This window comes from Sylvia atricapilla, chromosome 5 (genome assembly GCF_009819655.1).
Source record: "Sylvia atricapilla isolate bSylAtr1 chromosome 5, bSylAtr1.pri, whole genome shotgun sequence".
NCBI classification, from domain to species: domain Eukaryota; kingdom Metazoa; phylum Chordata; class Aves; order Passeriformes; family Sylviidae; genus Sylvia; species Sylvia atricapilla.
Window position 1 is genome coordinate 12,085,882 of NC_089144.1, and position 25,086 is coordinate 12,110,967.

At 37.5% G+C, this 25,086-nt stretch overlaps 1 protein-coding gene across 5 annotated transcripts in view; it reads right to left on the reverse strand.

Annotated features, from left to right (window-relative positions):
• MAGI2 (membrane associated guanylate kinase, WW and PDZ domain containing 2) overlaps positions 1-25,086 on the reverse strand; it is a 710,849-nt gene that overhangs the window by 79,340 nt on the left and 606,423 nt on the right. For all 5 annotated transcript variants that reach the window (XM_066318723.1, XM_066318722.1, XM_066318724.1 and 2 more), the window contains 2 exons: positions 12,008-12,039; positions 7,328-7,517 (listed from right to left, as the gene is read on the reverse strand). In XM_066318723.1, coding sequence (XP_066174820.1) covers positions 7,328-7,517; positions 12,008-12,039 — 222 coding nt within the window. The remainder of the gene's footprint in view (positions 1-7,327; positions 7,518-12,007; positions 12,040-25,086) is intronic.

Genomic DNA, 25,086 nt, shown 5'->3' on the forward strand with positions numbered 1-25,086 from the left:
CATTGCCATGAGTAGTTGTGGTCTTTCATGTGAAATAGGAATGAAGTACTTACAAAGTAGAGCTTGAAAGTACAATAAAATACTTGTTGAATTCACTGATTTAATTTTTTTTTTTTTTTTTTTTTAGTTCAGCTAACCTGTCCTAGAAACAAGAATCAAGAAAGTAAAACTAAGAAATCTTCTTTGTATATAACTATAAATTATCTCCACCATGGTGATGACTCCCTGTGCTCTGGAGAACAAGGATGCAGCTGCACATCTCAAGAAGTCTTCCCGTACGTCAAGATTTGTATCCAATCCAAACCATTCCATGGCAATCATTGTATGATTCTTTGCATGTCAGATGAATGCAAAGCCAAGATTAATTTTGCTTTTCGAAGATAGAGCAGTGAAAATCTTGCATACCTGCCTGCTTGTTTAGTCTAAAATCAATTACACTCATAGATTTATTTCATTTTCACTCATTCACTTTAAACTGAAAACTGTAAAGTATTTGTGAAAATAGACAAGCAATAAACAAGACCTGGGACATAATCCTGATTTATAAGAAATCAATGGTGAAAATAGCAGGATTCCTTGCTATCAAGATACAGCCATAGGAGCACAATTCACCCACAACGTGACACAAGGTTATTTTTATTTACACCAGTGGAGCAACTGGTATTCTCTGGAGGAAGAATTATGCTGATGAAAGGTAGGGACAATATTTGATAATATTTGTTTTCCATATTCTGTTGTTTGCTGGATCAGTCTTTGTTGAATGCTAAATACATGGAACAAAACTAGCACAAGGAAAAAGCTATATTTCAGCATCTCAGTACTAGCCATGCTTTATGTAAATGGGAGCTTCACAAGTGAGAAGAATGAGTGTGGTTATGCTGCAATGTCCTTTCCAAAGCTGTGCAAGCAGCAGTTTGACACAGCTCATAGGCAATGCAGCACCCACTTGTCTCATGCACCTGTGGCCAACTCCCCTATGCCTAAAAGTCAGTTCTCCTAAATTTTTACTTTGACTCTTAAGAACACGCTGTAGATCAAAATATATTTGTATATCTTTTAGTAGAAGTGTAAATTGTTAAAGAGAAAGAAATGCTGCATCTTTAACACTGCCATCAGCTGTAAAACTGACACACTATATTAGCAGAGGTCATTAGGGACCTAGTTTGCAATCCAACAATCAAAATCATTTTATATCCATGGTACTGTGATGATTATATACTCATAATTCCACTTGAAAATGCTTTTGGTTTCACTGTCAGTTCATATAAGGAACAAATCCATTTTGTCATGGTGAGTAATTCTTTCTGCAGTGACGAACAATACAAAATCATTTGACACTAGTCTGCTAAATTTCCTCTCCTTTTATTATATATCATCTCTTATTAAAAAGAAAGGCTTATATTCATTTAGTAAAATAAGTGCTTAGACCCTCTCCATGCTGTTGCTTAGGGTAGCAATAGATTGAAGGAAAAAAACAACATGGACTCTTTGGAAAGTGCTTTGAGAAATTCCCTTCCTATACCTCAGTTTTTCATTCTCTAGGTCAAGGAGTAGTTTGATGATAATAGACCTTAATTAGGAATTTCCCACTACTTTTATTTACTAAGTGAAGGCAGGCATGACTTCCTGCCATAATGGGCACTAACTGGTGAATAGAAATACTGAAAGATATGATAAACTGAGTGCAAGGAAGGTTTGAAACTAGAACCTGATTTTCTAGTTTGCAGTCCCAAACCCTTTACTCATACAAAACCCCCTTTATACAATACTTCAGAATAATATGTATTTAATGTTATCCTAGTTCAGCATATATATGCATCTGTACACAGATGTGTATACATCTATTTTAAAGCACAATCAAAATGTGATTTCTTTTTAGACTAAAAATGAGCAAAAATGGGAAAAAACATTAGAGGCTTTTTTTTTTTTTTTTGTCAGGAAAATACTGTAAAAAAAAAGTGGTAGTACTAATTACGTGAAAAAATTCCTTCAATTTTTAGTATTTTCAATCTTTAATTTTTAACTGTAGCTCTTTAAGCCAACAAGCACTGGCAGGAAAATTCTTAGCTTAGACTAAAAACCCCTCAGGTGGTAATGCATTCAGTGCTAGACACCAAGGAGGTTTTTTTTAATGTTCCATAAGTATCAAATTTAGGAAACCCTGATTGCCTTAGTATTTTTCTGCAAGACTGGTATTTTTGTAGTTACACATTATGGATCAGTATAATGCTGTCTGACAAATCTTTCCTACTTTAATGCATATCTGTGCTGAAAACCTGGAGTGATGCTCCAGAGGAAAGGTAGCCTGTGAATATGAATTGAAGTGCTTGTCTGCAACCCTTACAGAAAGGTATTTATAAGTCTAAGAATACATCTTATTTGTGGAAGCTAATTAGGCAAACGCATTTGCTATTTACACATTTCACAGGTGTTGGTGAACTTTTTGGCTATTTTCCAATTTTTAAAATCTTTAGCAGTAAAAAGAAATGCATAAAGCAGCGGATAAGATTTGAAAGAGAATTGAGAAATTCAAAATACTGTGGTCAGAGAGAATAACATGAGAGATTTTGAAGAAAGTAACATTTGTCCTTCCAGCTAAAGGTGGAATTGTAATTGCTCAGATTTCACTTTTAATGACAGCTTATAACTGCCTTATTGTCCTACTGGCATTTCTGTGTCCCATCACCAGCCTTGGTTAACTGAAGGACAAATGTAACCCAGCCAATGTAAAAAAAAAAAAAAAAAAAAAAAAAAAAAAAAAAAAAAGAAAAATTACCTCTTTCCTTAGTGGAATATAACATATAACATCAATTTTCTATTATAACGAGAGAAATATTATGGCATTATGATTCCCAACAGCTTTGTGGCTCTTGGTTGATAAATGTCTGCCTAAAGGGGTGTCTGAACAAGGTTTTTATAAACACTGAATCTACAATAAACAGAGTTCAATATAAATATATGATAGGATAAGGAGAATTTATAAAAGCAAAAATTTAAAATTCAGGTGAGTGAAGTCTCCTAATGATAACTCCAGGGCTCCAGTTACAGCTATAAAAATCTCTCTCATATGGAGTCATAATTTTTTCATTAATAGGAAATTCTGTTCTGATGTTGCATTTTCCACCTTCTGTATCTAACCTGGTTATCAGGAGAGTCACACTGTCACTTACAATCTAAGAGTTTTTCTAAGGAGAGAGGAGTTTAAGGTTTTGCTTTGAATTAATAGTAGGACAGAAAAAAGGAAAAAGTATCCAGTTGAGAAAATCATGTCACAGCAGAAAGTTTGGTAGGTATTTTTCACCATGGAGAAGAAATAAGAAGAGAGGGGGGAAGAGACTAAAGATAAAATCCCAAAACCCAAAACAACAAAGCAAAAGAAACCAAACAAAAAAAAAAAAAAAATCAAAACAGGGAGACACAGTAAAGGAACAAAGCATAAACCCATTTCCCATGTTTTGCTTCTAAGCAGTTGTTTTAGATGATGTGGTAGTCCTACATCATAGTGTGTTTGGAAACCCCTCATGCTCCTTTTTTATCTCCTAGGATCTTTGAGAATAGGCGATAGGTGACAGCCTGGTGACAGGTAAGAAGGAAGAGCTGGCAGGTAACAACTAACTCATGACAAACAGTTTTCAGAGGTCCTGTGACTTCCAAAATACAGTTGCACTCTGGTTTTATACTAATGTGTCAGTTGATTGCCTCTATGAAACCGTTTCCCATGCAGAAGTGGTAGTGCTTTGTAATTCACATCAAATCATTACAAACTGAAATCTTCCCATCACACAGGGTCCTGCAGGTTCTTCATGTTCCTTAGGTGGAAAAACATTCCTACAGAACGAAAATCATACTTTTTCATTGAGACTTCCTGCTTGAAACCCTATTCTTGCTACCATTAGGTAGGGATGAGCTCGAGGCAACACAATGGTCTAGCTCTTGCTCTGCTTTGAGTCATGTTGCTTGTGCTCCTCACAGAAGTACCCTGTTCTTCAGGGTAACTTGCTTCACTGCCGCTCTGACTGGGAAGCAGAAGGCTTTTATAAGGCCCTGGTGAGAGCTGACTGTGGGGAAACCTTATGATGAAGGGCTCTGTAGAAATCCAGGGCTATAGAAGTACAAAAATGAACTGTTTAGTAACAGAGTCTCACAAAGAGAGAGACAAAAATTTTGCATTATCTCTTTCTTCTTGAATTTTCCAGGTCATGATTGTACACTTCTCTGCCCTATTTTTAGAAGAAGAACATGAAAAGAAGGTCTTGCCAGGAGATAAGACAAACTTGCTTTGAGATAAGAAGTACTTAAAATAACCAAGTAGCTGAACTTTTCCTGTGAACTTTTAGGGTATGTTCTTCCCAAAGATAACTAACCTGACACTGCCAAATGGCAGGAAACAGTGTTGTCTTGAAACTCTCCCTCCTATATAGACAAATTAGATGACAATTACATGACTCAGTAATGGATTTCCTTCCTGTTGTTTCCATCTTCAGGAAACAGGGCAACTACATGGAGCTAAGGCTTGACAAATTGAATTTGCTAAAATGTGTGCTTATGGCATTCATGAAACAAAAATGTCAGGAAGAATAGAGATCTTTGGAGGCAGCTATTTATAAATAAGCTCTATGAATTAATGTAGACAAGATCTGGTCAAGAACTGTGGAACCAAATCTTAGAGAAAACATTGAGGGTATAGTGGTGAAAGAAGATAAGGAACTTAAGTTTCCATGATTGACTGGAAGGCGGGACACTACTGGAAATCTAGGATAAGGTTACTGCAGTCTTGCTTTTCATGCCTTACTTTCTTGTTTTGGGCCTAGCAGTTTCTTCACAATTTTAAATTCCTTCTTTTTTTAAGCAGCTAGCTGAAAACATCTCACATACAGTTTCCAATTGCTGTTTGGACAGAACTCAAATGCAATTATACCATTTAAACACAGGCCTTAACATAACTCCAACCCACGTGTAAGATGATCTTCCTGTGGTGAAACAAATACTCCTTAACATACTAGATCATATAAGTAAAAAATAAGAGTTCATCTTGGTCAGAGAAATGCTGTAATGCAGTGTATAATCTTCCAGAGGTTAGTAAATCTTTGTAGTTGATATCAGATCTATATTCCCATGGTTTTATGAAGAGCACATATGGATCAAGCCTATATTGGGGATGAGGATGAAAAAAAATGCTATAGAAATATGTATGTCATATATCCACATGACATTTATAATATTTTAATTGTCTCACAGAGATACTTGTTTCGATGCAGGAAGTCTGCACTCTTGGCCTGATGACTTTAACTACAGAAGACGGTTCTGACTGCTGAGGGGAAAGAATTTTTTTAAACTACATCACTTTTAAAAGCTATTGATCTGGGAAATTATTATTTACAAAGGGTTTTCTGTTTGTTAGAGCTTTATATGAAGCCAAGAGTTTTCTCCGTAGAGGTGCTGAACTAGATAAAATCCTTTCTAACTATGGAATGGATTGCTTTCCTTTTAATTTATCATATACCAAATTCTATCCCTTTGGGGAGTTTGAACAAATGTTTTTGCTTATATATTAGTCTAGCTCTTACTGCACAAGAGAAAGTGAAAGAGGGGAGATGTCGGAAAACTATTTCCAATCTTTGTTCAAAACTAGTCCTACTTCTTTCAAACCCATTTTGCCTAATCCACACAGTATCTTGATCCATACTTCAGTGACTTTTAAAATTTCAAAAATTATAGTCTCTTTTTGTATGCTGTCTGGGGAATACCAGCCAACATGGACTACATGGTGTTTGTAAATACACTGGAAAGTTTAATTTCTGTGACTAACAGTTTAGAATTGAAGATCAGCACTTTTTTACAGGGGTCTAGGTAAGTTCTCAAATCCATATTTAGGGTATTTAAGATACATGGTATTCCTCAAAAAAGCCAGCAATTTATTTAGAGTACATAGAATTAAATTTTGGATCTTAATTTCAGGCACTTGTTAAATAAATAGAAAACATCAACAACTATCTCCCATCCTCACCTCAAAAAAACCAAAAACCCCCTCAAAAACCAAAAAAAAAAACAACCAAAAAAAAACCAAAACCAAAAAAAAAGGCCTGGATTATGGAAAGTGAGTTTAATGAGTTTTAGGGGGACAACCTATACTGAAAACTGTTCCACTAATAGGATCAGTGTGGCAGAAGATGGTGGCACTGGCCACAGCGACCAAGGACTGAGGAATATGAAATGCAGCTTTGAGACTAGATCAGGGTTTACTTGGAATTGATGGAAAATGAACTCTGGTGTTCCTCCAGCATATCCATTCTTGTGGGGACTGGGAATACCAAAGCCAAACAGGAGATGCTGATCCTGTAACTAAGGTATAGGCCAAGGCAAGTAAGAACAGTATGAACTCGGTGTTGGGGACAATAATGTATTTCCTTCAGACTATCACTTTGCATGCTGAGGAAATGTGAACATTCTAGGTCTCTGGGCCCAACTAATATTAATGGGCTGGTCTGAATCAGCTCCAATATTTTATGTGTAACTTATAGCATGGTTTGATCTATAGGTTCAAATATTTTACAAAAAGGAATTGAAAGATGGCATGTGCAAGTAATGGCAGTTGTGAAGAAGCTTTCAGTAAAAAAGTAAACCATTTTTAAGAATTTATCTTAATAATTGCAAAGGCTGCAGACAGTTTAGAACAATATTTTTAGCTAAAATGTTCTTTACAAAAGGAGTAAAAAAGTATAAGCCCTTTAATTCTTGTTGTCAAAAATATGGGATATATTTCCAAAACCATGAGAAATTAAATCAAGATGAGCATATTGATGGCTCAGTACTGTTTGGTATAGGTCTTCAAATAGTTCTTTATGTTATGGGTTACTTTCTAACTACCAATGACAATGTGAAAACTTGTCAAAGACATTTTTATAAAAACAAATACATTTGAAATGTCTCTAACAAACGTCACTTTGAAGTGAAGGTAGGTGAAACTCCTTTTTTCATTGATAAATTCACATCTTCCTTTTGCTTGATGGTGAAGAAAAAAACCACAGTAAAATGTGGTGGCACATATACTGTGCTTCACCAAGGATTTAATAGTCAAAATGGAGAGATCAAAAATATAGGAAAAAAACACCTATGAAAGTCAAATATTAGAATTAAGATAAGATATAAGGAAATATGTAAATATACAATTTTTGAAACATTTACAATGGCCTCTATTTACTGGAAAGAAATGTAGTTTCTTTAAATTACAAAAGATAATTACAGAAAATTATGTCAACAGTGACACATTCATAGGCAAAATTTTAAGCACAAAATGGTCAGCAGGGTCAAGAGAGCTTTCACTTACGCCTACTTTCATAAATAGCTCTTGATTTCTCATACAGCTCATATGGGTCAGGTTTTCGTGGATCAAAGGCCTCTGTTGAATCAGGAAATGAACTCCTGTGAAGAGCAGGTGGATAGGGAATATTCTGTGGCATAGCTGGAGCAGACACACTTGTTTGAGGGCTGCCTTGATTCTCCCATCGTTCCATCATCTGGAATAAAAACATACAGAGAATAAAAATGAAGTTTGCAAAAAACTATGGCTTCCACAATGAGACTAAAGACAGTGACTGCTGTTGAAAGTGTGTTTTGTAACATTAGTAAGGCTATTTGCTGCCTTTTGAAATGAAAGATGTGTGTTTTGCTGTTTATAAAATGACTTGGCTACATTTACTTCTTAATTTGTTGCTCATGGCAAGATGTGACCTTTCTCAGGTTAGATTAGGCCCAGCATTGCATCTTGAATGTATGAAGCATGTGGAGTGCCCCTCACAGAATGTGCTGAGCTACTGGAAATTATTTGCTAAAGGTGGAATCTGAAGGTTTGTAAAGATACAATCATCAGATTAATCAAAATACGTAACATACATGAAGGTAGTGCTTAACAAAGAAGGGACAGACTGTGCAGCAAGTGCATGACCTTAATGCTGTATCTTCTGAGAATATATGAAAATAACCAGCTGCCTAAAGCAAAGTAGATAACTGGAACTGGGAACAGATTTTACAGCTCCAACTGAAGATTTAAAAAACCAAAATCAAACCCAAAATCAAAATCAAAACAAATTAAAACCGAAGAGAAAATTATTACAGTACATATTTAAGCATCTAGTCTTTAAAAAACCCCACTAAAATGGCATTGTACAAACAAGTTTCCAAGCACAGCATAAGGCTTTCAACTCTTCCAGGCCATTTACAGGAAAGAAAACTACAGCAGCCTATTGTCTATGCATGAAAGACACCTCAGTTCATGCTTTTTTCAAGACTGTCTTTAGCACTCTCACATATATATCAAGCTTGAAGATACGATAGGCTGTGCAAAAGAAGGCTTGAGCATCTGCCTTTTTTTTTGAAGAAGAAGAAGAACTTGGGTACTAATCAAATTGCATTAGCAAATTTCTTTGAAAAGGCTAACTTAAAAAAACCCAAATGTTTCTCCCAGGAAATGAGTACTTGGCTATTGCTATAACCTCTCCTGAGGATAAGGGTGGTAAAGTCTTCAGAACAATGTGTTCTCACACATAATCCAACAATGGTAATTACATAAAAATGCCTTTTGGAAACAAACTCATCTGTAATTAAATTCCACTGACTTCTGTTGTTGTATCAGCAAAGCTTTATCAAAGATGACTGCAGGTTTGCAGTGAGTTTGCTTGCTCTACAGATTTTGTGAACTACCATTTGTCTTTAGTTCCTTGGTTTCAGAAGGTGTTTGGGTCAGCAGGTAGGCTTTACCTTCTGTTCTGATGATTAACTGCATCAGGCTTTTTCTCACCAAGTATGTGTGGACTACAGATGTCACAGTGTCCTCCTGGTGAATATGCTGAGTAACTACCCTGCTGCACATCCCCGGTGATCTGACCTTCTTAGGCTCATACTTAAGGATAAACAGATCATAGATATTGGCCATTTCTAGTTGTCAAGCACCTAATTCTTTTACAAAGTATTATTACAATTCAAGTCATGTTTCTGTCAGAATTTCAGCAGTAGGTAGGGCTGGTTCATTCAAAACTGTAAGTATGTACATTCTGTGCAATACAATGGCATATGGAAATACCATATTGAGTTGCCATTGAAATGGCTTAGGTACAGGAATGTACCTTGGGTACCTTCAGGTACCCCTTACACCAAGATTAATTTATCCTCTGCAAATAATTAGGTAAATTAGCCTATGTGATAAGTCACATGAATAGCAGAGTACTACTTCTGACAGCCCTAAAGAAATTACCTCCAGTAGCTATAAACACTTATGAAGTATATAATTGCATTATGGAAGCGTAAATTCAAAGGTCTCTAGAAATACACCTGATTAGGACCCCTATGTCTAAACAGGAAACAAGAACTAAGCTCAATTCAAGTTCCTTATGATAAAAAAAATTACCAGAAAAATATGGTTAGGCTTTACCTTCCCTTAGGAATCTGAAAGAAGAACACAAGCCAGTTAAACCAAACTATCTATCTTACATTGTGAAGATGAAAGACATGCAGGGCCATGTCTGTCTAGAAGTGAAAAATTCCTAATATCTTGAAAAGTGCTGGGGAAATAGATCACTTACCTCTTTCAAAATGCAAAACTGGACAAAATTAAGATACTTAAAGAAAGATTTAAAAAAAGAAAAGAAAATATAATTATCTTTGATGAGCAAACTTTACCCAGGAGAAAGGACAGGAAACTGAAGATCAATTGGCAAAACCCTACTGGGTCCCATATATCTAATTCTTGCTTGTTGGTTAGCTCTAAATCTTCAAGCCTGAAGTTCAACCAGCTAAATAAGTAGATAACAGAAGGGGAATTATATCTCCCAAACCCATATCAACTAATTAAACAGTCACCTAGCATTCATTAATGGAAGTTACCATAATGCGACTTCAGAAAAGAAGGCATTCTTGGAAGTGAGTAAGCACAGTAGTAAGTGCAGGGCATCAAATCCAAACTGGGGCAATGGTGTGATAACATCGGTCATGGTTATTTTGCACTAATATTATACATGATATACATATATAATATAGGCACTATATACATGGGAACCACTAGAAATATCTGTTACCCCAGGTTACTCTGTTTTCCTTTGCTGTTACACAGATATAGGCTGTGCTGGGGAGGCTTTCTAAACCTCCTGTGCTGCCCTTACTGCTTCAGACTGTCTGCAGACAGGCTGCAGGCACTTGGTTTCCATCTTATCTTCAGGTCTTGGATACAAGAAATTCATGTCTGACTATTTCTCTAGTTAAGAGTGGGGACAGAGAGAGGAATTCACACTGCCTTAACTCAGTTAATCATTTGTGAAATCTCTTGCTGAGATTACCCCAAAATAGAGTAGCTGTGAGCAGTCAGCCTGCAGGTACAGCACACAATGATGTTCTGTTATTCTGTGAGCCCTGGTTTCCTCACACCATCACATGGAAAACTGCATCAACTCAGGTTGTTTTTCTAGATCCTGATTATTGGCAAGTGCTACTTGAGCATGAACTACCATACTGTTTATATAATGAAATGTTGCAGAAAATCATAAAAAAAAACCCAAAACCAACAAAAACCAAAAATCAACCAAACAAAAAAACCCCTCAACCAAACAAAAAACCCCAAAAAACCCAAACCAACCCAAACACAAAACAAGCAAACAAACAAACAAAAAGCACTGATATTTATCTATTTGGTGTGTATATGGAAAGGCTAAGTATGGACAGGAGGAGGTCTTCAAAAGTGGATCTTTAACAAGTGAGCTCCAAGCTACCTATTTCCTCACTTTTTATCTGAGATTAAAGGTTGAACACTCCAGCCACTGAGGAGTCTTAGAATGGTGAGAAGAAGAAGCCAGCCTTTAATAATCTGATTTATTTTTACAAATGTCCTGCTACACAGATGAACAAAGCAACTTATGCAACACTTATTCCAATATATTGGATACAGACTCTATCCTTTTACAACAAAACCACCACAAGCTGAAGCAGTCTGACGAAGTTGCATCAGCTGATTAATTGCTATTTTTACTTGACAGGGTACAAAAATTATTTTGGCAAAACTAAAGCATGCCATGCTCCAATATAAGAGTATGTAAAGTTTTTTTAGATTTAATGTACTTCCCCTGCCTGCTCCCCAATAAGAAGGCTCTAAGTCCTTTAAAAGTTATTGCTACTGTTATTCCCATTGTTCTTAGGAGTCTTCAGTATCTATTTTCCTCTACACATGCTTGATGAGAATTAAGAATTGCTCTAAAGTATGTAAAATCTCAGTAAAAAAGCGAAATTAAAATACAAAACAAAACAAACAAACAAACAAAATCAAACCTGTAAAACAATAAAACAAACCAGATAACCAAAAATAGTAGCCTATGAACTCTGTTCATACTGTGAATGTTGTCACAAATTCAGGAAATTACATAATGTGGCATCAACAGAATAAATACAATAATTGCTTACAGTCTTACAGTAGGAAAAGTCTTTACACCTTGGGTTTTACTGTCAAAATCACAGAAACACAGAAAAGTTGATTAAAAGGCACCTCAGTCAGTTCTGAGCCCAAGCTCTTATTTGAAGTGTGACTATTTGCAGCTCTACGTCTCCTAAAGCTAGAAAGAATACCCATTTCTTGGAGGATGTTAAACTCAAGCCATTTGTAAACCAGAAAAAATGCATGTTGCTCATTTCAAAGAATTTGCCAACTAGAAGACTAGACTGGCCTAGTTTCTGCTGCCTTCTCTTTCAGACCTCTTATTTTTAAGCCACCACATTTCTGGGTCTTGCCACCCATCTTAACATTAAGGTTTTCCTTTTTCCAGACCACTTCTGGTAGACTCCAAGCCGACAGACCTCCAGAGCTTATCAGGGAGGCCACCCCTGGTACTGTGTCACTTGGAGCTGAGGCAGTGCTGAGAAGTGTCTCATGAGCTGGGAACAGGATGGGTAGATGAAAACCTACAGAAATCTGTTTTGCATGACAGTCATCCTATGAACTCAATGTGTACAATTTTGAAAGGGAACTTACAGGCTTTGGAGTTTTCCATGGAGAAAAGAAACCTGAAATAAACAAAAAATAATGTTAGCAGCTTTTTCTGATGCATAAAGAGTGGACGCTAAGTGGTGTCTATGCTCCCATTCTCATTCAGGTCTGCAGATAATATTGATAGATATGAGAATTCTCTACACACAGGGAGTGAAAACACAAAACATGAGGGATAATTTCTAAGAAAAAATAGATAGAAATATATATATATACATATATATACATACATATACATATATATATATATGCAAGTGGAGCTATTGAGATCATTGCCATACTTTACAAACAGCATGGGGTTAGGTTGAAATTAAAAGAACTAATCAAAAAGACTTCCAAATGTCTTGGTGGACATTGGATAAGACACCAAATGACCTGATATTGATGTGTCAAATGCAGTCGCACCTTTAGGAAGAAGCATTCAGAACATCCCATCAACAAAACCTAATAATACAAGAGATTTTTTTAGAAGAAAAGCCTGAAGAAAAATAACTGTTTCATCAGTCTAGATAAGGTGGCCAAGTCTTGAGAGGATTGCTCATTTTGATACTATCCTGGATTTTGGTCTTAGCAAGCAGTCATACATGACTACCTCTTTTACACAAGTAGTTATCTCCTTTTCCTTAGTTATTGACTGATTGATAACTTGCTTCAGTGACTTTCCTAAATTTCAACTCTTATAGCTTACAAATGTTTAAAATTCCAGATATGTCTTTTTCATAAAAGGAAATAATTTGAAACACTCATTGTAAACACTGTTCCTATCTTATGCATTACAATATTAAAATCTTTACAAAGTATTGAACCAAAAAAAAGCCTAACAAAAAGTATCGGGTCAGGTTTTTTAAAATACCAGTTTTCAACACAGCTTTCATTCAAAAAAACTCATTCTTACTTTAATAGCGGGTAAAAAAAAGTCTGTGGACCTTCCTAGGTAAGATTAAAAGATAATAACAAAGAGTTCATTTGTTTTGTCAGAAACAGAAATGGAGCTTAAACTGAGAGATATCTAATAGGAGGGCTTCTCTTTCATTCAAAAAATTAATTCAGTTGAAAGAGTAGTACTGACTTAATTATTTCTTTTTCTAAAGAGAGTCTAAAAGGAAAATTAAAACTATGAGAGCATTAGCATAGTATCTTTCTACAGACAAATCACAACAGAAATTATATTTGCACATACATTTAAGGTTTGTCGAATTCTGTGATAATGAGGTAATATTTTCTGCCCTGATACCTAATTAATTTCAACTGAAATATCTTGCAGTGTAAAAGCACTTGAGCCACTTGTAGTGAAACACTGGCTATTCAGTAATGCTGATATGCTTTTTAAAAAAAAGTCTATTGAAAAAAATAATCCTGGAAGGGTTTGTGTTTACTGACTCTACAGTGCCTGGATAAAAACCGCTTTATTAACAAGTGGACAGATTTCTTTCCATCTGCAAACTCAAGCTGAGATAACAGGCATCCTTGATAGATCTGGCTTGTACATCACTTTCAGTATTAAAGATTCTGTAGAAGAAACTTATTTAATAACTTACTGGATGGCAGATGGCTACCTTTTTTATTACCCACTATGTTTTTGTACTGTTAATAAGAGTGAAAACTAAAAAGTAGGTTTCCACTCTGAGCTAGATAAGACTAGGTAAGACTAGAAACTTCCTCAAATCAACTTACTACCCTGATGTGTTGTTTAGAAAATATTGATAGAGGTAACACTCCTTACCCATTGATACTAGTACACCTCCCATAACTTACTGTCATCAAAAATTACCTCTGATTCAACTGAAGTCTTTTTCGCCTATTTATTTACTGTCTCCAACTCAAAATAAGTTCTACTGGAGATATCATAAAAATTTTACTATAAATTAAAATTATAGTAAGTGTTTAAAATCAAACAAACAATGGCATATACATCAAGTCAAGATTTTTTTTTAAAAAGCCCCTCAATTAAAAAAAATCAATTATTTGCTCAAACAAAGAGAATATAAACTTAGATTTAGCTTGGAGGTTTTGGGCACAGACTGCAACATACAAATGACAACATCTACACTCAAAACAAATAAAAGGCAATATTTATTCACACAGCATGAAATTATGTTAAGAAAACTAACAGATATAGGATGCCAGAGAAGTAAAGGATCCAAAGTAAAATTTAAAAAAAAAAAGAATTGGAGATCCATATGTGTACAAAAGAATGCTATAGAAGCAACAATCTCTAAAGGTAACAAACCTTGGGACTAATAGTAAAATCCATTCTTCTGATTTAATTTCATCTGTTACACCTTGACCTCATGTAAGATGAGGTAATCTCTCACCTCTGTCAAAGATTAGGTGTTATACTAAATGGGTGAAGGCCTAGTTCCATAAAGCAAACTTTACATTACATCTTTTATATATTTCTTGACAACTTTTATGTTGTCTCACATAAGATCTACACTCACAGCTGGACTAAACATCCTTTTCCCAACCTAAACAAAACTGACTTTTATGGAATATATGGCATTACCAATTATTCAATATGAGACTGATCATGAATAATTGTTGTGTACCAAACATCCAGAATTACCACTGGTATATAAACACATGCTACAAATGCTGCATATTCCAGAATTCAAGAGAATATTGCATATGTAGCACATTGCAAGTGTTAAAGAAACTTCAAATGAAGAGACATAAAAGCAAAATGCACTTTCTTGGGCATGCTGCACCCCTGCTAATTTTCACTTTAAAATAGTACCCTGCATGAGGACAGGAACAAATCCTCTACATGCAGAAAACTGAGGCTTAAAATCTCACCTGAATAATGTATATTATACATTATTCTCACTGAATAATGTATATTCAGTGTCCACTCAACAGTGTTGGTCATCTGCAGCCACATCTGCAGTGGGCAGCGAGAAGAAATGGACTTTCACCTAGTTTGACCTCACTTCACACCAGTCTCCCTTGACTTGCTGGTGCTCCTCACATACTGTGTGAGCATTCCCCACCAGGGACAGCTGGATCTCACCTGGATGACAGCTGCCAGCAGACTGCCATCAGTTCATATACAGATAGTGATTTATCAACAGGGCTGAAATTTGTTCTCCAAAAAATGCAGCTTTTTTTTTTTTTTTTGAGTACTAATTCAATACTAATACAGCCCAACTTTCTGATCAACTCACATTTAACTAGAAACATATACTGGACAAGCTCTTACAACCTCATTCCACCTCCAGATTTCTGCTTCTCCCCACTAGACTCCCAGCCCCCTGCTGTTCAACTTGTGATGTCTTTGTAAAAACTTGATTAGCTGAAAATATGATATACATTTACATATCAACACCCCTCACCTCCATATCCACATACACGTTTAAAATTTGAAATAATAAAAGTCAACTTAGGTCCACCTAAAAATACTTCATGAATGCTGTTCTTACCATGAATGGCTTTTGGCTCACCAACGTGCCTGGCAGCCACCCCTTCTCATAGTAACCTCACCACACAAGCTGCAGCCCATCTTTTGAAGATTTCTGCACCTTTTTTATTAATACCCCTTGTAAAGACAGCCAGTACAGATCTGCATCAGTTTCAGAAATGAAAGTGGGGTTACTGGCTTTTGTTAAAGAGCAACCACCACCATTCGTCCAGGTGCTAGCAGGAAAATACATGTAAGCATGCAACAATAAAAATACATAACCTCATATTCCTCTACACAATTAGTTTTGAGAATATGATTTCTTATTCAAGGTTGGTTATTTAAACTGTAATAAGGTACAGCAGCTGGTGGCCAGCACATATGAACATTTTAATTATTTAATTTAAAAAAAAAATAAGCTGAGGTACAGTAACAACCACATGTTTTCTAAAAATCAGAATTATATTTTCTCATACAGCAGTGTTACAAACATTCTGTTTGAGATTGCTTTTTAAGTTGTATTTACCACCTTCCAAAATGAGCTTCCCTGGAAATCAGAGCTGTGATGGTTTCTGTGTTGCAACAACTAAAAAACACTGAGAACTGAAAATATATTTTGGATTCAAATACATTAGGAAGAAAAAAACTTTTTTTCCTTTTTTTTTTTTTTTTTTTTCAGATCAAGGCAAATTCCAGCTTCAGTTTACTGTACTTCTTTTTGATGAAGATATCCTGTAACAAAAGACAAATCACATCACACTCATTGTATCTACTCCTTCTTATATCCAAGGTTAAGTATGCTTTTGTTGTAAAATATTCTTACAGATATCATATGCCTTACACTTCAGCAGGGATTTATTGTTGAAAAGTTTAGTTTCCTAAAAGCAGCTTATCTGGAGGGCTTTGAGCTTTTGCAAGACAGAGTTCTGATTTGTTTCCTCTTCAGGTTTGTTTTTTTTTTTTTTTTTCAGTAAAAATCATGATTTTGGCAAATTCCATAATGTCAGTAATACAAAACCAGCTCTTGCTTATTAGTCTGCTACCATGGGGATAACTTTTGCTTCATTTCCGTCTTCATTATTCTCACATTTTTGCATTGTTTCCTGGAAAAGTTCTTCACATCTTGCAGAATCATAAGTAACTAACACAGCTATTACTATTACAGGACTTTTAACGATGTCCACCTCTGTGGCAGATGTGAAGGGATAATTTAACTGAAGCCTGGGAGCAGTCTGATTTCTGCAGCGACGGCGTGTGCTGCAGGGAGGAACTCAACAGCATCAAATACAAGCCTTTTAATCTAAAGCAACGTTCAGGGTAAGGCAACATCCCTCCACATCACTCGTCACACTTTCACTTTTAAATGGTGAAACCCCAGTAGCTTCCACCAGGCTTCCTGGGAGCTTTTTTTGTCCTTTAATATCCTTGGTGCATATGGCTTCCCGAACAAAGCTGTCTCAAGCACTGAACAGACCTTTCTCCTTCCTAGATGCATGGAAGTCACTGAACAGATGGCTGATGAGCACTCCCAGAGCCTTAAATGACTCCACGGGCATCTTATCAACATCCATGTGACAACACTTCAAGCAAAAGTTTTCCTTTCTAGAAAAGTTACTGGATAAATTTACTGTAACAGTAGATTTTTTTTCCCTGTGCTTTTTTTCTTTCTCTTACTGGAATCCCTGAGATGTCTGTCAGTTGTCTACAGGGGCCTGATTTCCAAAGGTATCAAAAATAGTCATTAACTTCAAATGGATGTGACGGGAGAACGCTGAGAATTCAGACTCGAGTGTTCACCTTTAGCAGGGATCAGGGAGGTGTTTCTTGCAATCCACATTACACCTGGTTTCTCTGTCTGTGTGTTTACCTGTTGCTGAGCTTGTTAAGTGTGGTCAGATTGGCTGCATTAAGACTTAAAATATCCTACAGCTAAAATTCTGAAAATACCTGTGGGAGAGGTAATTCTTTGTGTGTATATAGAAACAAATATAAACCATTAATTCAATTGCTCTTCAAATATTTTCCCCTTTTAAGGAAAAGAAACATGATCAAAGAGAAGTAGTACATTCAATCAATTTATACACCGTAGTAAACAAAATCTAAAAGGAGACAAAGAATGAAAAGAAATGGAAATAATACTTATGAAAACAAGCAGGTGATAAAAAGTTTCAGTTGATCATGTCATATTTAAAGTATCAGATGATGTATAGGGAATGGCAATTAGTACTTCCATTTCTAATAAAATTAATCATTATTACATAATATTTTTCAAAGGTCCATCTTTTTCAAATGGCTCTAAATATTGAGCTCTTACTCTAGCAACAACAAAAAGTTGATTTACCTTGAAATACAGAGTAGGTGTAAGAAGACTGGGAGCTCTAGCTCTTCAAGCATAGTTAGCTAGTCCTGCTGTCAGCTGTCCTTCAGAGTGATGGTGCCATGCTGTGGAGGATCCATTTGGTCTTTAGCTGGGATGGCACCTGATGCAATGGGTCAAAAATCAACACATCCCACATCAGAGTGAGATGAATGACCCACTACCTTTGATCAGGCCACAACAATCCATATGTTTAGAGCCAGTGCCTTTTCCCTTGCAGTAGGCTACACACAAGCAGCATGGCAAGATAAAGCACTGTGTTGCACTGAGATGAAGGCTGGTTACATTCATCAGTTGTTGTATCAAATGTAGGTTCACATTAATAAAACTGAGAAATACATCTGTCTTCCTTATAGCTATACACATATGCTCAGATGTTACTAAACCCAGTTTTCCCCGAAAAAAGACTCATAACAGTACAAACTGATTCTCAGTAGTCCCTTGTGCTGGCATTTTGCTTTATTTTGCTACTCAATTGCTCCTGATCTCAACACAAGTGAAACTGTAACAGAAGAAGTACTCCAGTTTAAATTATCAGTGTTTTTCACTCTTTGGCCTACTACACCTATGAGAAGTGATCCCAAAGGATGAATACATTCCTGCTTACAGACAATCTATGAAGCTATGGGCAAAAAAGCTGTTCAAAGGAAGGTCAGCTAGATCTTTACCCCATTCGGGTACCACCCTGTTTGGCTTATCTCTATTCCAGATGACTTGGGGGCATCATGAGTCCAAGTCTTTATTTCAGCTCTTCAGAAGTTCAGACTTCTTGACACATAGCTAATATGTGAGAAAGAAGTATATCAGAAATGATGTAGAGGTAGAGGAGTATCTTAGGAAAATGTACCTGAACTCATCCTAATGAAGTTGGTGAGCCAAGTGGCTCTGGTGCTGACTGGTGATCAGCTGTGGAGTGCTCCTGCGAGGTGCACAGGGGAGTTGTCTGAACTTGGGAAGCTCAGAGGGACAGCAGCAGCCTGTAGCTCATGCCACAGTGGCTGACAGAACAAGGAGCAACTGGCCAAACCCTCCTCCAAAGGATGAAAGAAGCCCACAGGGATCTCTAGGGGCCAGGAGCACCATCAGCAGGGTGGGCACACAGGGCCTGGGGAGGCACCAAGGACATGATGCAACAGTCTGGTGGCAACTGGCACAGAAGGGCACCCAGGAAATGTGCCTGAAACCCTGCCAGCTATAGGAAAAAAGACATATCCTCTCTAACTCTGCTCCCACCATGAGGGACACAGCTGCCCAGGTGGAGCTCCAGTGGGAACATGCAGCCGCCCCAGTGCCAGGATTTGCACTGCCCTTGTGCCAGGACTGCTGGCACAGTGAGGAACTCCTGGGCTCAGTGACACCTCTGGGAAGAGGGGAGTAGGCTGAGGAATTGGGGGGAGTGTAAGAGTTATCAGACTGCTGTAACCTCAGAATATTCTGAGTGGGAACTGACACACAGAGATCATCGAGTCCAGCCCTAAGGGAATGGTTGATCCAGGGATGGAGCCCACAACTATGGTGTTATCAGCACTGCTCTAACCTTTATTCCCTGTCTTCCCTTGGACAAGCTCCCCAGATAGACAAGACACATGATGGAATTTGTTATCCTCTCCCCCTGGCTGAACACAGTGACTTAAGGGATTGGTGGCAGTGGTGACAAGTGCCTGCCCAGTGCATGTCTCCTCTTGGACTGCCCCACCTCTCCAGATGTCTGGGCATAGCAGGTACAAGGCTCTGCAAGTGGAACCAAAATAACAAGGGTGATGCTTCATCCAGCACGGGTGTGATGCTGCTGTCAAGTTGGTCTGCTCCCTGTGCCAAAGCTGCCTTCCAAAACAAAGATGGGTCACTGCCACAGGAAACTCCCTTCCGAAGGGAACAGAAGGCCCAATGTGCAGCCCTGACCCACTTATGGAAACCTGTTGCCTCCCTGCAGCCTTGGTTAAAGATATGAGGGGAAAGTTTCCTACCCTGACACAGCCCTATTACTCATTTCTCAGGTAGACAGTGATGAAGATCTAACAAGAGTTGTTACAAGAGGTTACAAAGGGAAATCAGGAGAGACTTCAGGGCCTTGGGATGAGTGGTTAAAGGATTGGAAGCACAGGTAGTGTTCTCCTCTATTTTTACAGTTGTGGAAGATTATGACAGAAGAAACAGGAAGAAGCAGCAGATCAGTCCTTGGCTCTGAGCCACCAGCACAAGTGTGGGCTTTGTTTTTTGATCATGTGTTAGTTTAGATAACACCAGTACTTCAGGGAACAGATAGGGTACAGTTGTCTCAGAGTGGGGAATCTGTGCACTGGAGTTAGCAGGACTCATTGAAAGAGATTTAAACTGGATTTGAAAGGGATAAGGGATAAAACAAAGCTTGCTAGAGGTAACCCTGGGGGCTGCATGTCACTGGTTTGAGGAACAGTGTGCTAGCAATGTCCTCTGGTCTGCTGTCTCAGCTGAGGGAGGGGATGGAGATCCATGCAGCAGCAGAGACATGAGGGTTATTGATCTGCTAGAAACCACGAAAGCAGCCAAAATGGTCACACATGAATTAAGGCTTCTCCCCCCAAAAAAGGTGTCAGGATCAATAGCACAGCTGGAGAATGTCTACACCACTGCACACAGCACAGGCAAAAAACCAGGAAGAACTGGAAGCACAGTCCTTGGTATTGCAGGAAAGCTATGACACAGCTGCCTTCACAGAAACGTGGTGGGATGACTCACATGACTGGACTGCTGCAATGGACGACCATAAAATATTCAGAAGATTCAGGCAAGGAAGGAGAGGCAACGGGGCAGCTCTGTCTGTGTGTTAGGGCCTGTCTTGACAGTCAGGAGCTTAGTGACGTGATGATGAGGTTGAATGTTTAAGAAGGCCAACTAGACAGATAATGTGGTGGGAGTCTGGTAGACCACCCAACAGGATGAAGAGGCACATGATATATTTTATAAGCAGCAGGAGAAGTCTTACAATCACTGGCATCCTGGGCAGAGATCATTCCCCTGTACTCAGCAATGGCGAGGCCACACCTTGAATCAGTTTTCGGCCTCTCAGGACAAGAAGACATTGAGGTGCTGGAATGGGTCCAGAGAGGGGTCTGCACAGGGCCAGTGAAGGGTCTGGAGCATGAGTCTGATGAGGACCAGCTGAGGGAGCTGAAGAAAGGGAGGCTCAGGGGGCACATTTTAGCTCTATACATTTCAGGCAGCAGTTGTGTTGAGGTAGGGGTTCATCTCTTTTTGCCAAGTAACAAGAGATATGACAAGGGAAAACGGCCTAAAGTTGCACAGGGGATGTTTAGATTGCATATTTTGAAAAATTTCTCCACCTAAAGGATTGCCAAGTAGTGGAACTGCTTCCCAGGGAGTTGGTTGAGTCACTATCCCTGGAGGTATTTAAAAGATGTGTAAATGTGGTACTTCAGGACATGGTTTAGTGATGGACTTTGCAGTGCTGGGTTAATGGTTGGCCTTGATGATCTTAAGGCATTTTCTAATCTAAACTTTTTTATGATTCTATGATTCTAAGTTTCTATGTTTATAGAGCTGATAAAAAAGCTTAAATGACTGTGAGATCAGGTACTATCAATATTCAGCCTTTTAAAATAGGAGCACTTTTTGTGCAGTTCATGAAATTTCACTGACCTAGCCTGCTTAAGCAACAAATTTTCAACAATACTCAAATCTTCACAAATAATTAGAAAAAGGATAGCTATTCAAAGTCATGAATACTGGAAGTAATTGCTGTTCTAGCTGGAACCCTCACTGGTCACCTGAGTCTATCAGTATGTAATCTAAAATACACCAGAGAATCTCAAGCTACCATTAAATTTCACTTTCATGAATAGCAAAGAGTCTTTGTTAGCAAGAATACAGCCATCAGAAAAGGTCAGAAGCTGGCATGGTAATGAGTTAATTTACATTCTAATGGGCATACAGGTATTTATTTTCCTCGGCTGCTACAGCTCTGTGAATTGCTTATCAGTCAGAGATTTAAAATAATTTATGAAACCAGGAAAAAATTCCTACAAGTACCATGTCCTTCTAATTAATCTGGATGTGAGGCAGAGAATTTCTGCATCATATCTGAAATAGTGCAGAGGCAAATGCAACAGTTAGTGACTGTTTCTGATGTGTAACTATAACAGACGTTGAAAAAATAATAAAAATCTCAATTTGCAGAAATGATAAATGCATTTTTGGAACAAGCTTTGTATGTGGTCAACAAGAATGAATTATTTTCCAAGGACAAAGTTACATACTTAAACTTAGAATGTCTCATTTTTACACAAACTGTCTTCTCTTTTCAGACACTAATTACCAGAACAGTGTTACTCTGTTACAGATTTATTTCCTTGCTGATAGCAAATTATATTATCTGAAGGACAGTCATGTTTTGGAATGGAGAAAATGCTGCTGCACAACAGATTTTACAGGGACAACTTGACCTGGAGTAGAAAAAGTTATCTTACGGAATTGAGGAAGAGCCTTGTATCTTTTTATGACAGAAGTTTCTACTAAAAGTTCAAATCCTTAGGTTTATATCCTAGTTTTTGATTTGGAGATGCAGGTAGCATTGGATGAACTGTTATTTTCTTCTCTGAAGTCTAAAATTATGTATTTTTATTTAAATACTAACCCAATTAGCAAAAGTCTGCATGCATAGGTACTCACACATGATGAGCAAGACATCTCAGATGTTTGCTCACAGATTGTGGATTCTATCAACATTTTGAAAAGGTCAAGGGTATATTTTTGTACAGACATGAAAAAGAACCTTTTCTTTGGCTGAAGGGAAATTTTCCCTGAAGAATCTCCAGGCGTTCTCTTGTGTGTTGTCTAATGGCTGCTGCTAGAAACAGTGCCACTGGTTCTCTTTCCAGACTAGCAATTACACTCTTGACTGTACTGCTCTAATGCTGTGAGAACTGGTCATGAAAGCAATGCCTTGTCTTGGGCAAAAACATATAATTGAATGTTTGAGAGCAAACCCAGCAAGGTGAAAAGCCTGGTATATGTCATAAACACAGAACCAGTAACATCATTTGGAACATAAACTGAGACTTCAGAACCCTGACAGCTGGTGGCTGTTGCTTCTAGAAGGACCTACAAGTGCTGCCATACCCGAAAAGACTTTGTATGCTTGCTCAGAACACGTCTGACAACTCAGCCTGGCTTTAGTGAAAGCTAACTTAAGCCTCAAAAACTTTCAGGAATACTGCATCATATTTTTGGAGCTCTCTGACAGTCAGAAACTCTGCCTAACTTTATCACTCTCTCTGTTCTTCCATGTGTTTAGATTCTGCTCCCATTTAAGCTTTAACACTTTCTAAGCCCAATAAAGAAATCTCACATTGCATTATAGTATGCCACGTTGATGAATATCAAGGCATGTTCTAAACATTTTCTGTTACAATGTAGACGACGTGTAAGTTGTTTTAATGCAGTGTCCTAAAGTCCTCTTCATGAAAACACATTAACAAAATGTCTTCAGCAACTGTGGGGGAAAGCATTCAATAATAAATCCATTCTTTTGCTTGCATGTCTATCCTCCTAGTGCTGCCAACTGTGACAAAAGGGCCTTTGGTGGGAAGTGAGATGAAAGATCCATGAGTATCTCAACAGAATAGGATGTCTAAATGTCAGCAGTTAATTAAAGTCCTCATCAGTTATAATAGACACACAAACACATGCCAGATTTAGATATTCATATTCAGACAAGTAATTTTTCGTGTCGTAGTCTGTGAATTAGGAACTTAACACAGATGCAGAAACACAGGTCTAGTATCCAGGGTGCCATACCTAATGTTATCCAAAAATCTGTCCTAGATTGGCAGATATGACACAAACTATGGAAGACTTCAGAGCTTCAGTTGTCATCCTTACTCTGCCATTCCAGTAAGGATTTCTTGGTATGCCAGTGCATCTCAGATGGCCCTGGATGTTGCTGATGAGCTTAGTCTCCCTCCTCCTGATTTCTCTAAAATTTGAGAGCACTGGACCAACGTTCATCATAAAGCAACAAATAAATATAACTACAGAGACTTAGAGAACCTCCTGGCCTCCTCTGCTTGTCATTATTAAATTATGCAGTAGCGACTTCAGTATTTCGTGTTTAATATGTATCAAGCTGTCTGCATTTACTTTTGAAATCTGTTCTGTAGAAATGGGAAGTGTCAGGAGCTCAGGTGTGTTACCCATAATTGATGCATTTTCATACCACATGCAAACACTCAATGGCAACATAATAAAAAGGTAATCATGCCACTTGGCCACAGTGGTGAAATCTGGGGTGAACAATAGCATGATTATTTGATGCTTTGGATGCAGATGTTATTCAAAGGAATAATTAATTTCCAATTTTCACTGGAAAATTCACTTCACACCAGCTTGACAGATGAGTTTATTCCTGGCTATAGGTATTCAGGTAGAACAGAAAGATTGACAAACCATTGGAGACTATGAAAGAGAAGACCAACTGGAGAAGCAAAACTTATCACAAGACCAAGGTTTACATCGTTAAGTCTTAGATGGGAAAATACAACACTTAGTGTTGAAAAGCAAAATATGTTAGCGGAAGGCCCATGTACAGAGGGTAACAAAACTGTGAAAAGAAAAGAGAAGTTCTAAATTTGCAGTTCCCTGGTTGAACCTTCAGGTAAGACGCTTTGCTTTGAGCTACTGAAAAGTTGATATTGTCCACTCTGACACGTTCCTAGTAGAGATAAATGTCTTTGCTTTCATGTTCCCACTCAGGAGGTAATTCTCAGTATACAACTTACTTATCAAGAAGAACAAAACTGGATAAAAGCTTTGCTGATCATTTTAGTGATTTAAATTATTCTAGCTAAAATGAAGTTCAGGTGGTTTAGCATAAGACCACAGGAGCCTGAAAGAAAAAAAAAATGAGAAAGTAATAATGATCGATGGGCATGATATTACTGTAGTACAGAACACTGAAGAGTATAAAGCATGATAAATTGATCAAGATTACCTGGCTTGCAAAAAAAAAACCATTAAGAAATGTCAATTTTTTATGAATTCCTGAAAGTTTGGAGTTGAGCAATTAACATAAAGAACGGCTGAGTCCTGAAGTTTAATGAGAGAGGAACAGTATTGATGTGAATTTTATGATGTTTAGATTATGTGCTGGTCACATGTAGTCCTGTGCAGTACTTTAAAAAGTTAATGAACAGAACACTAAAAAATGATGCTGGAAAAGGATCCTGACAAGATAGTTGGGAAGTGATAAGTATTAAATGAATGTATTACAAGGAAAAGGAAGAAAAACTGTGA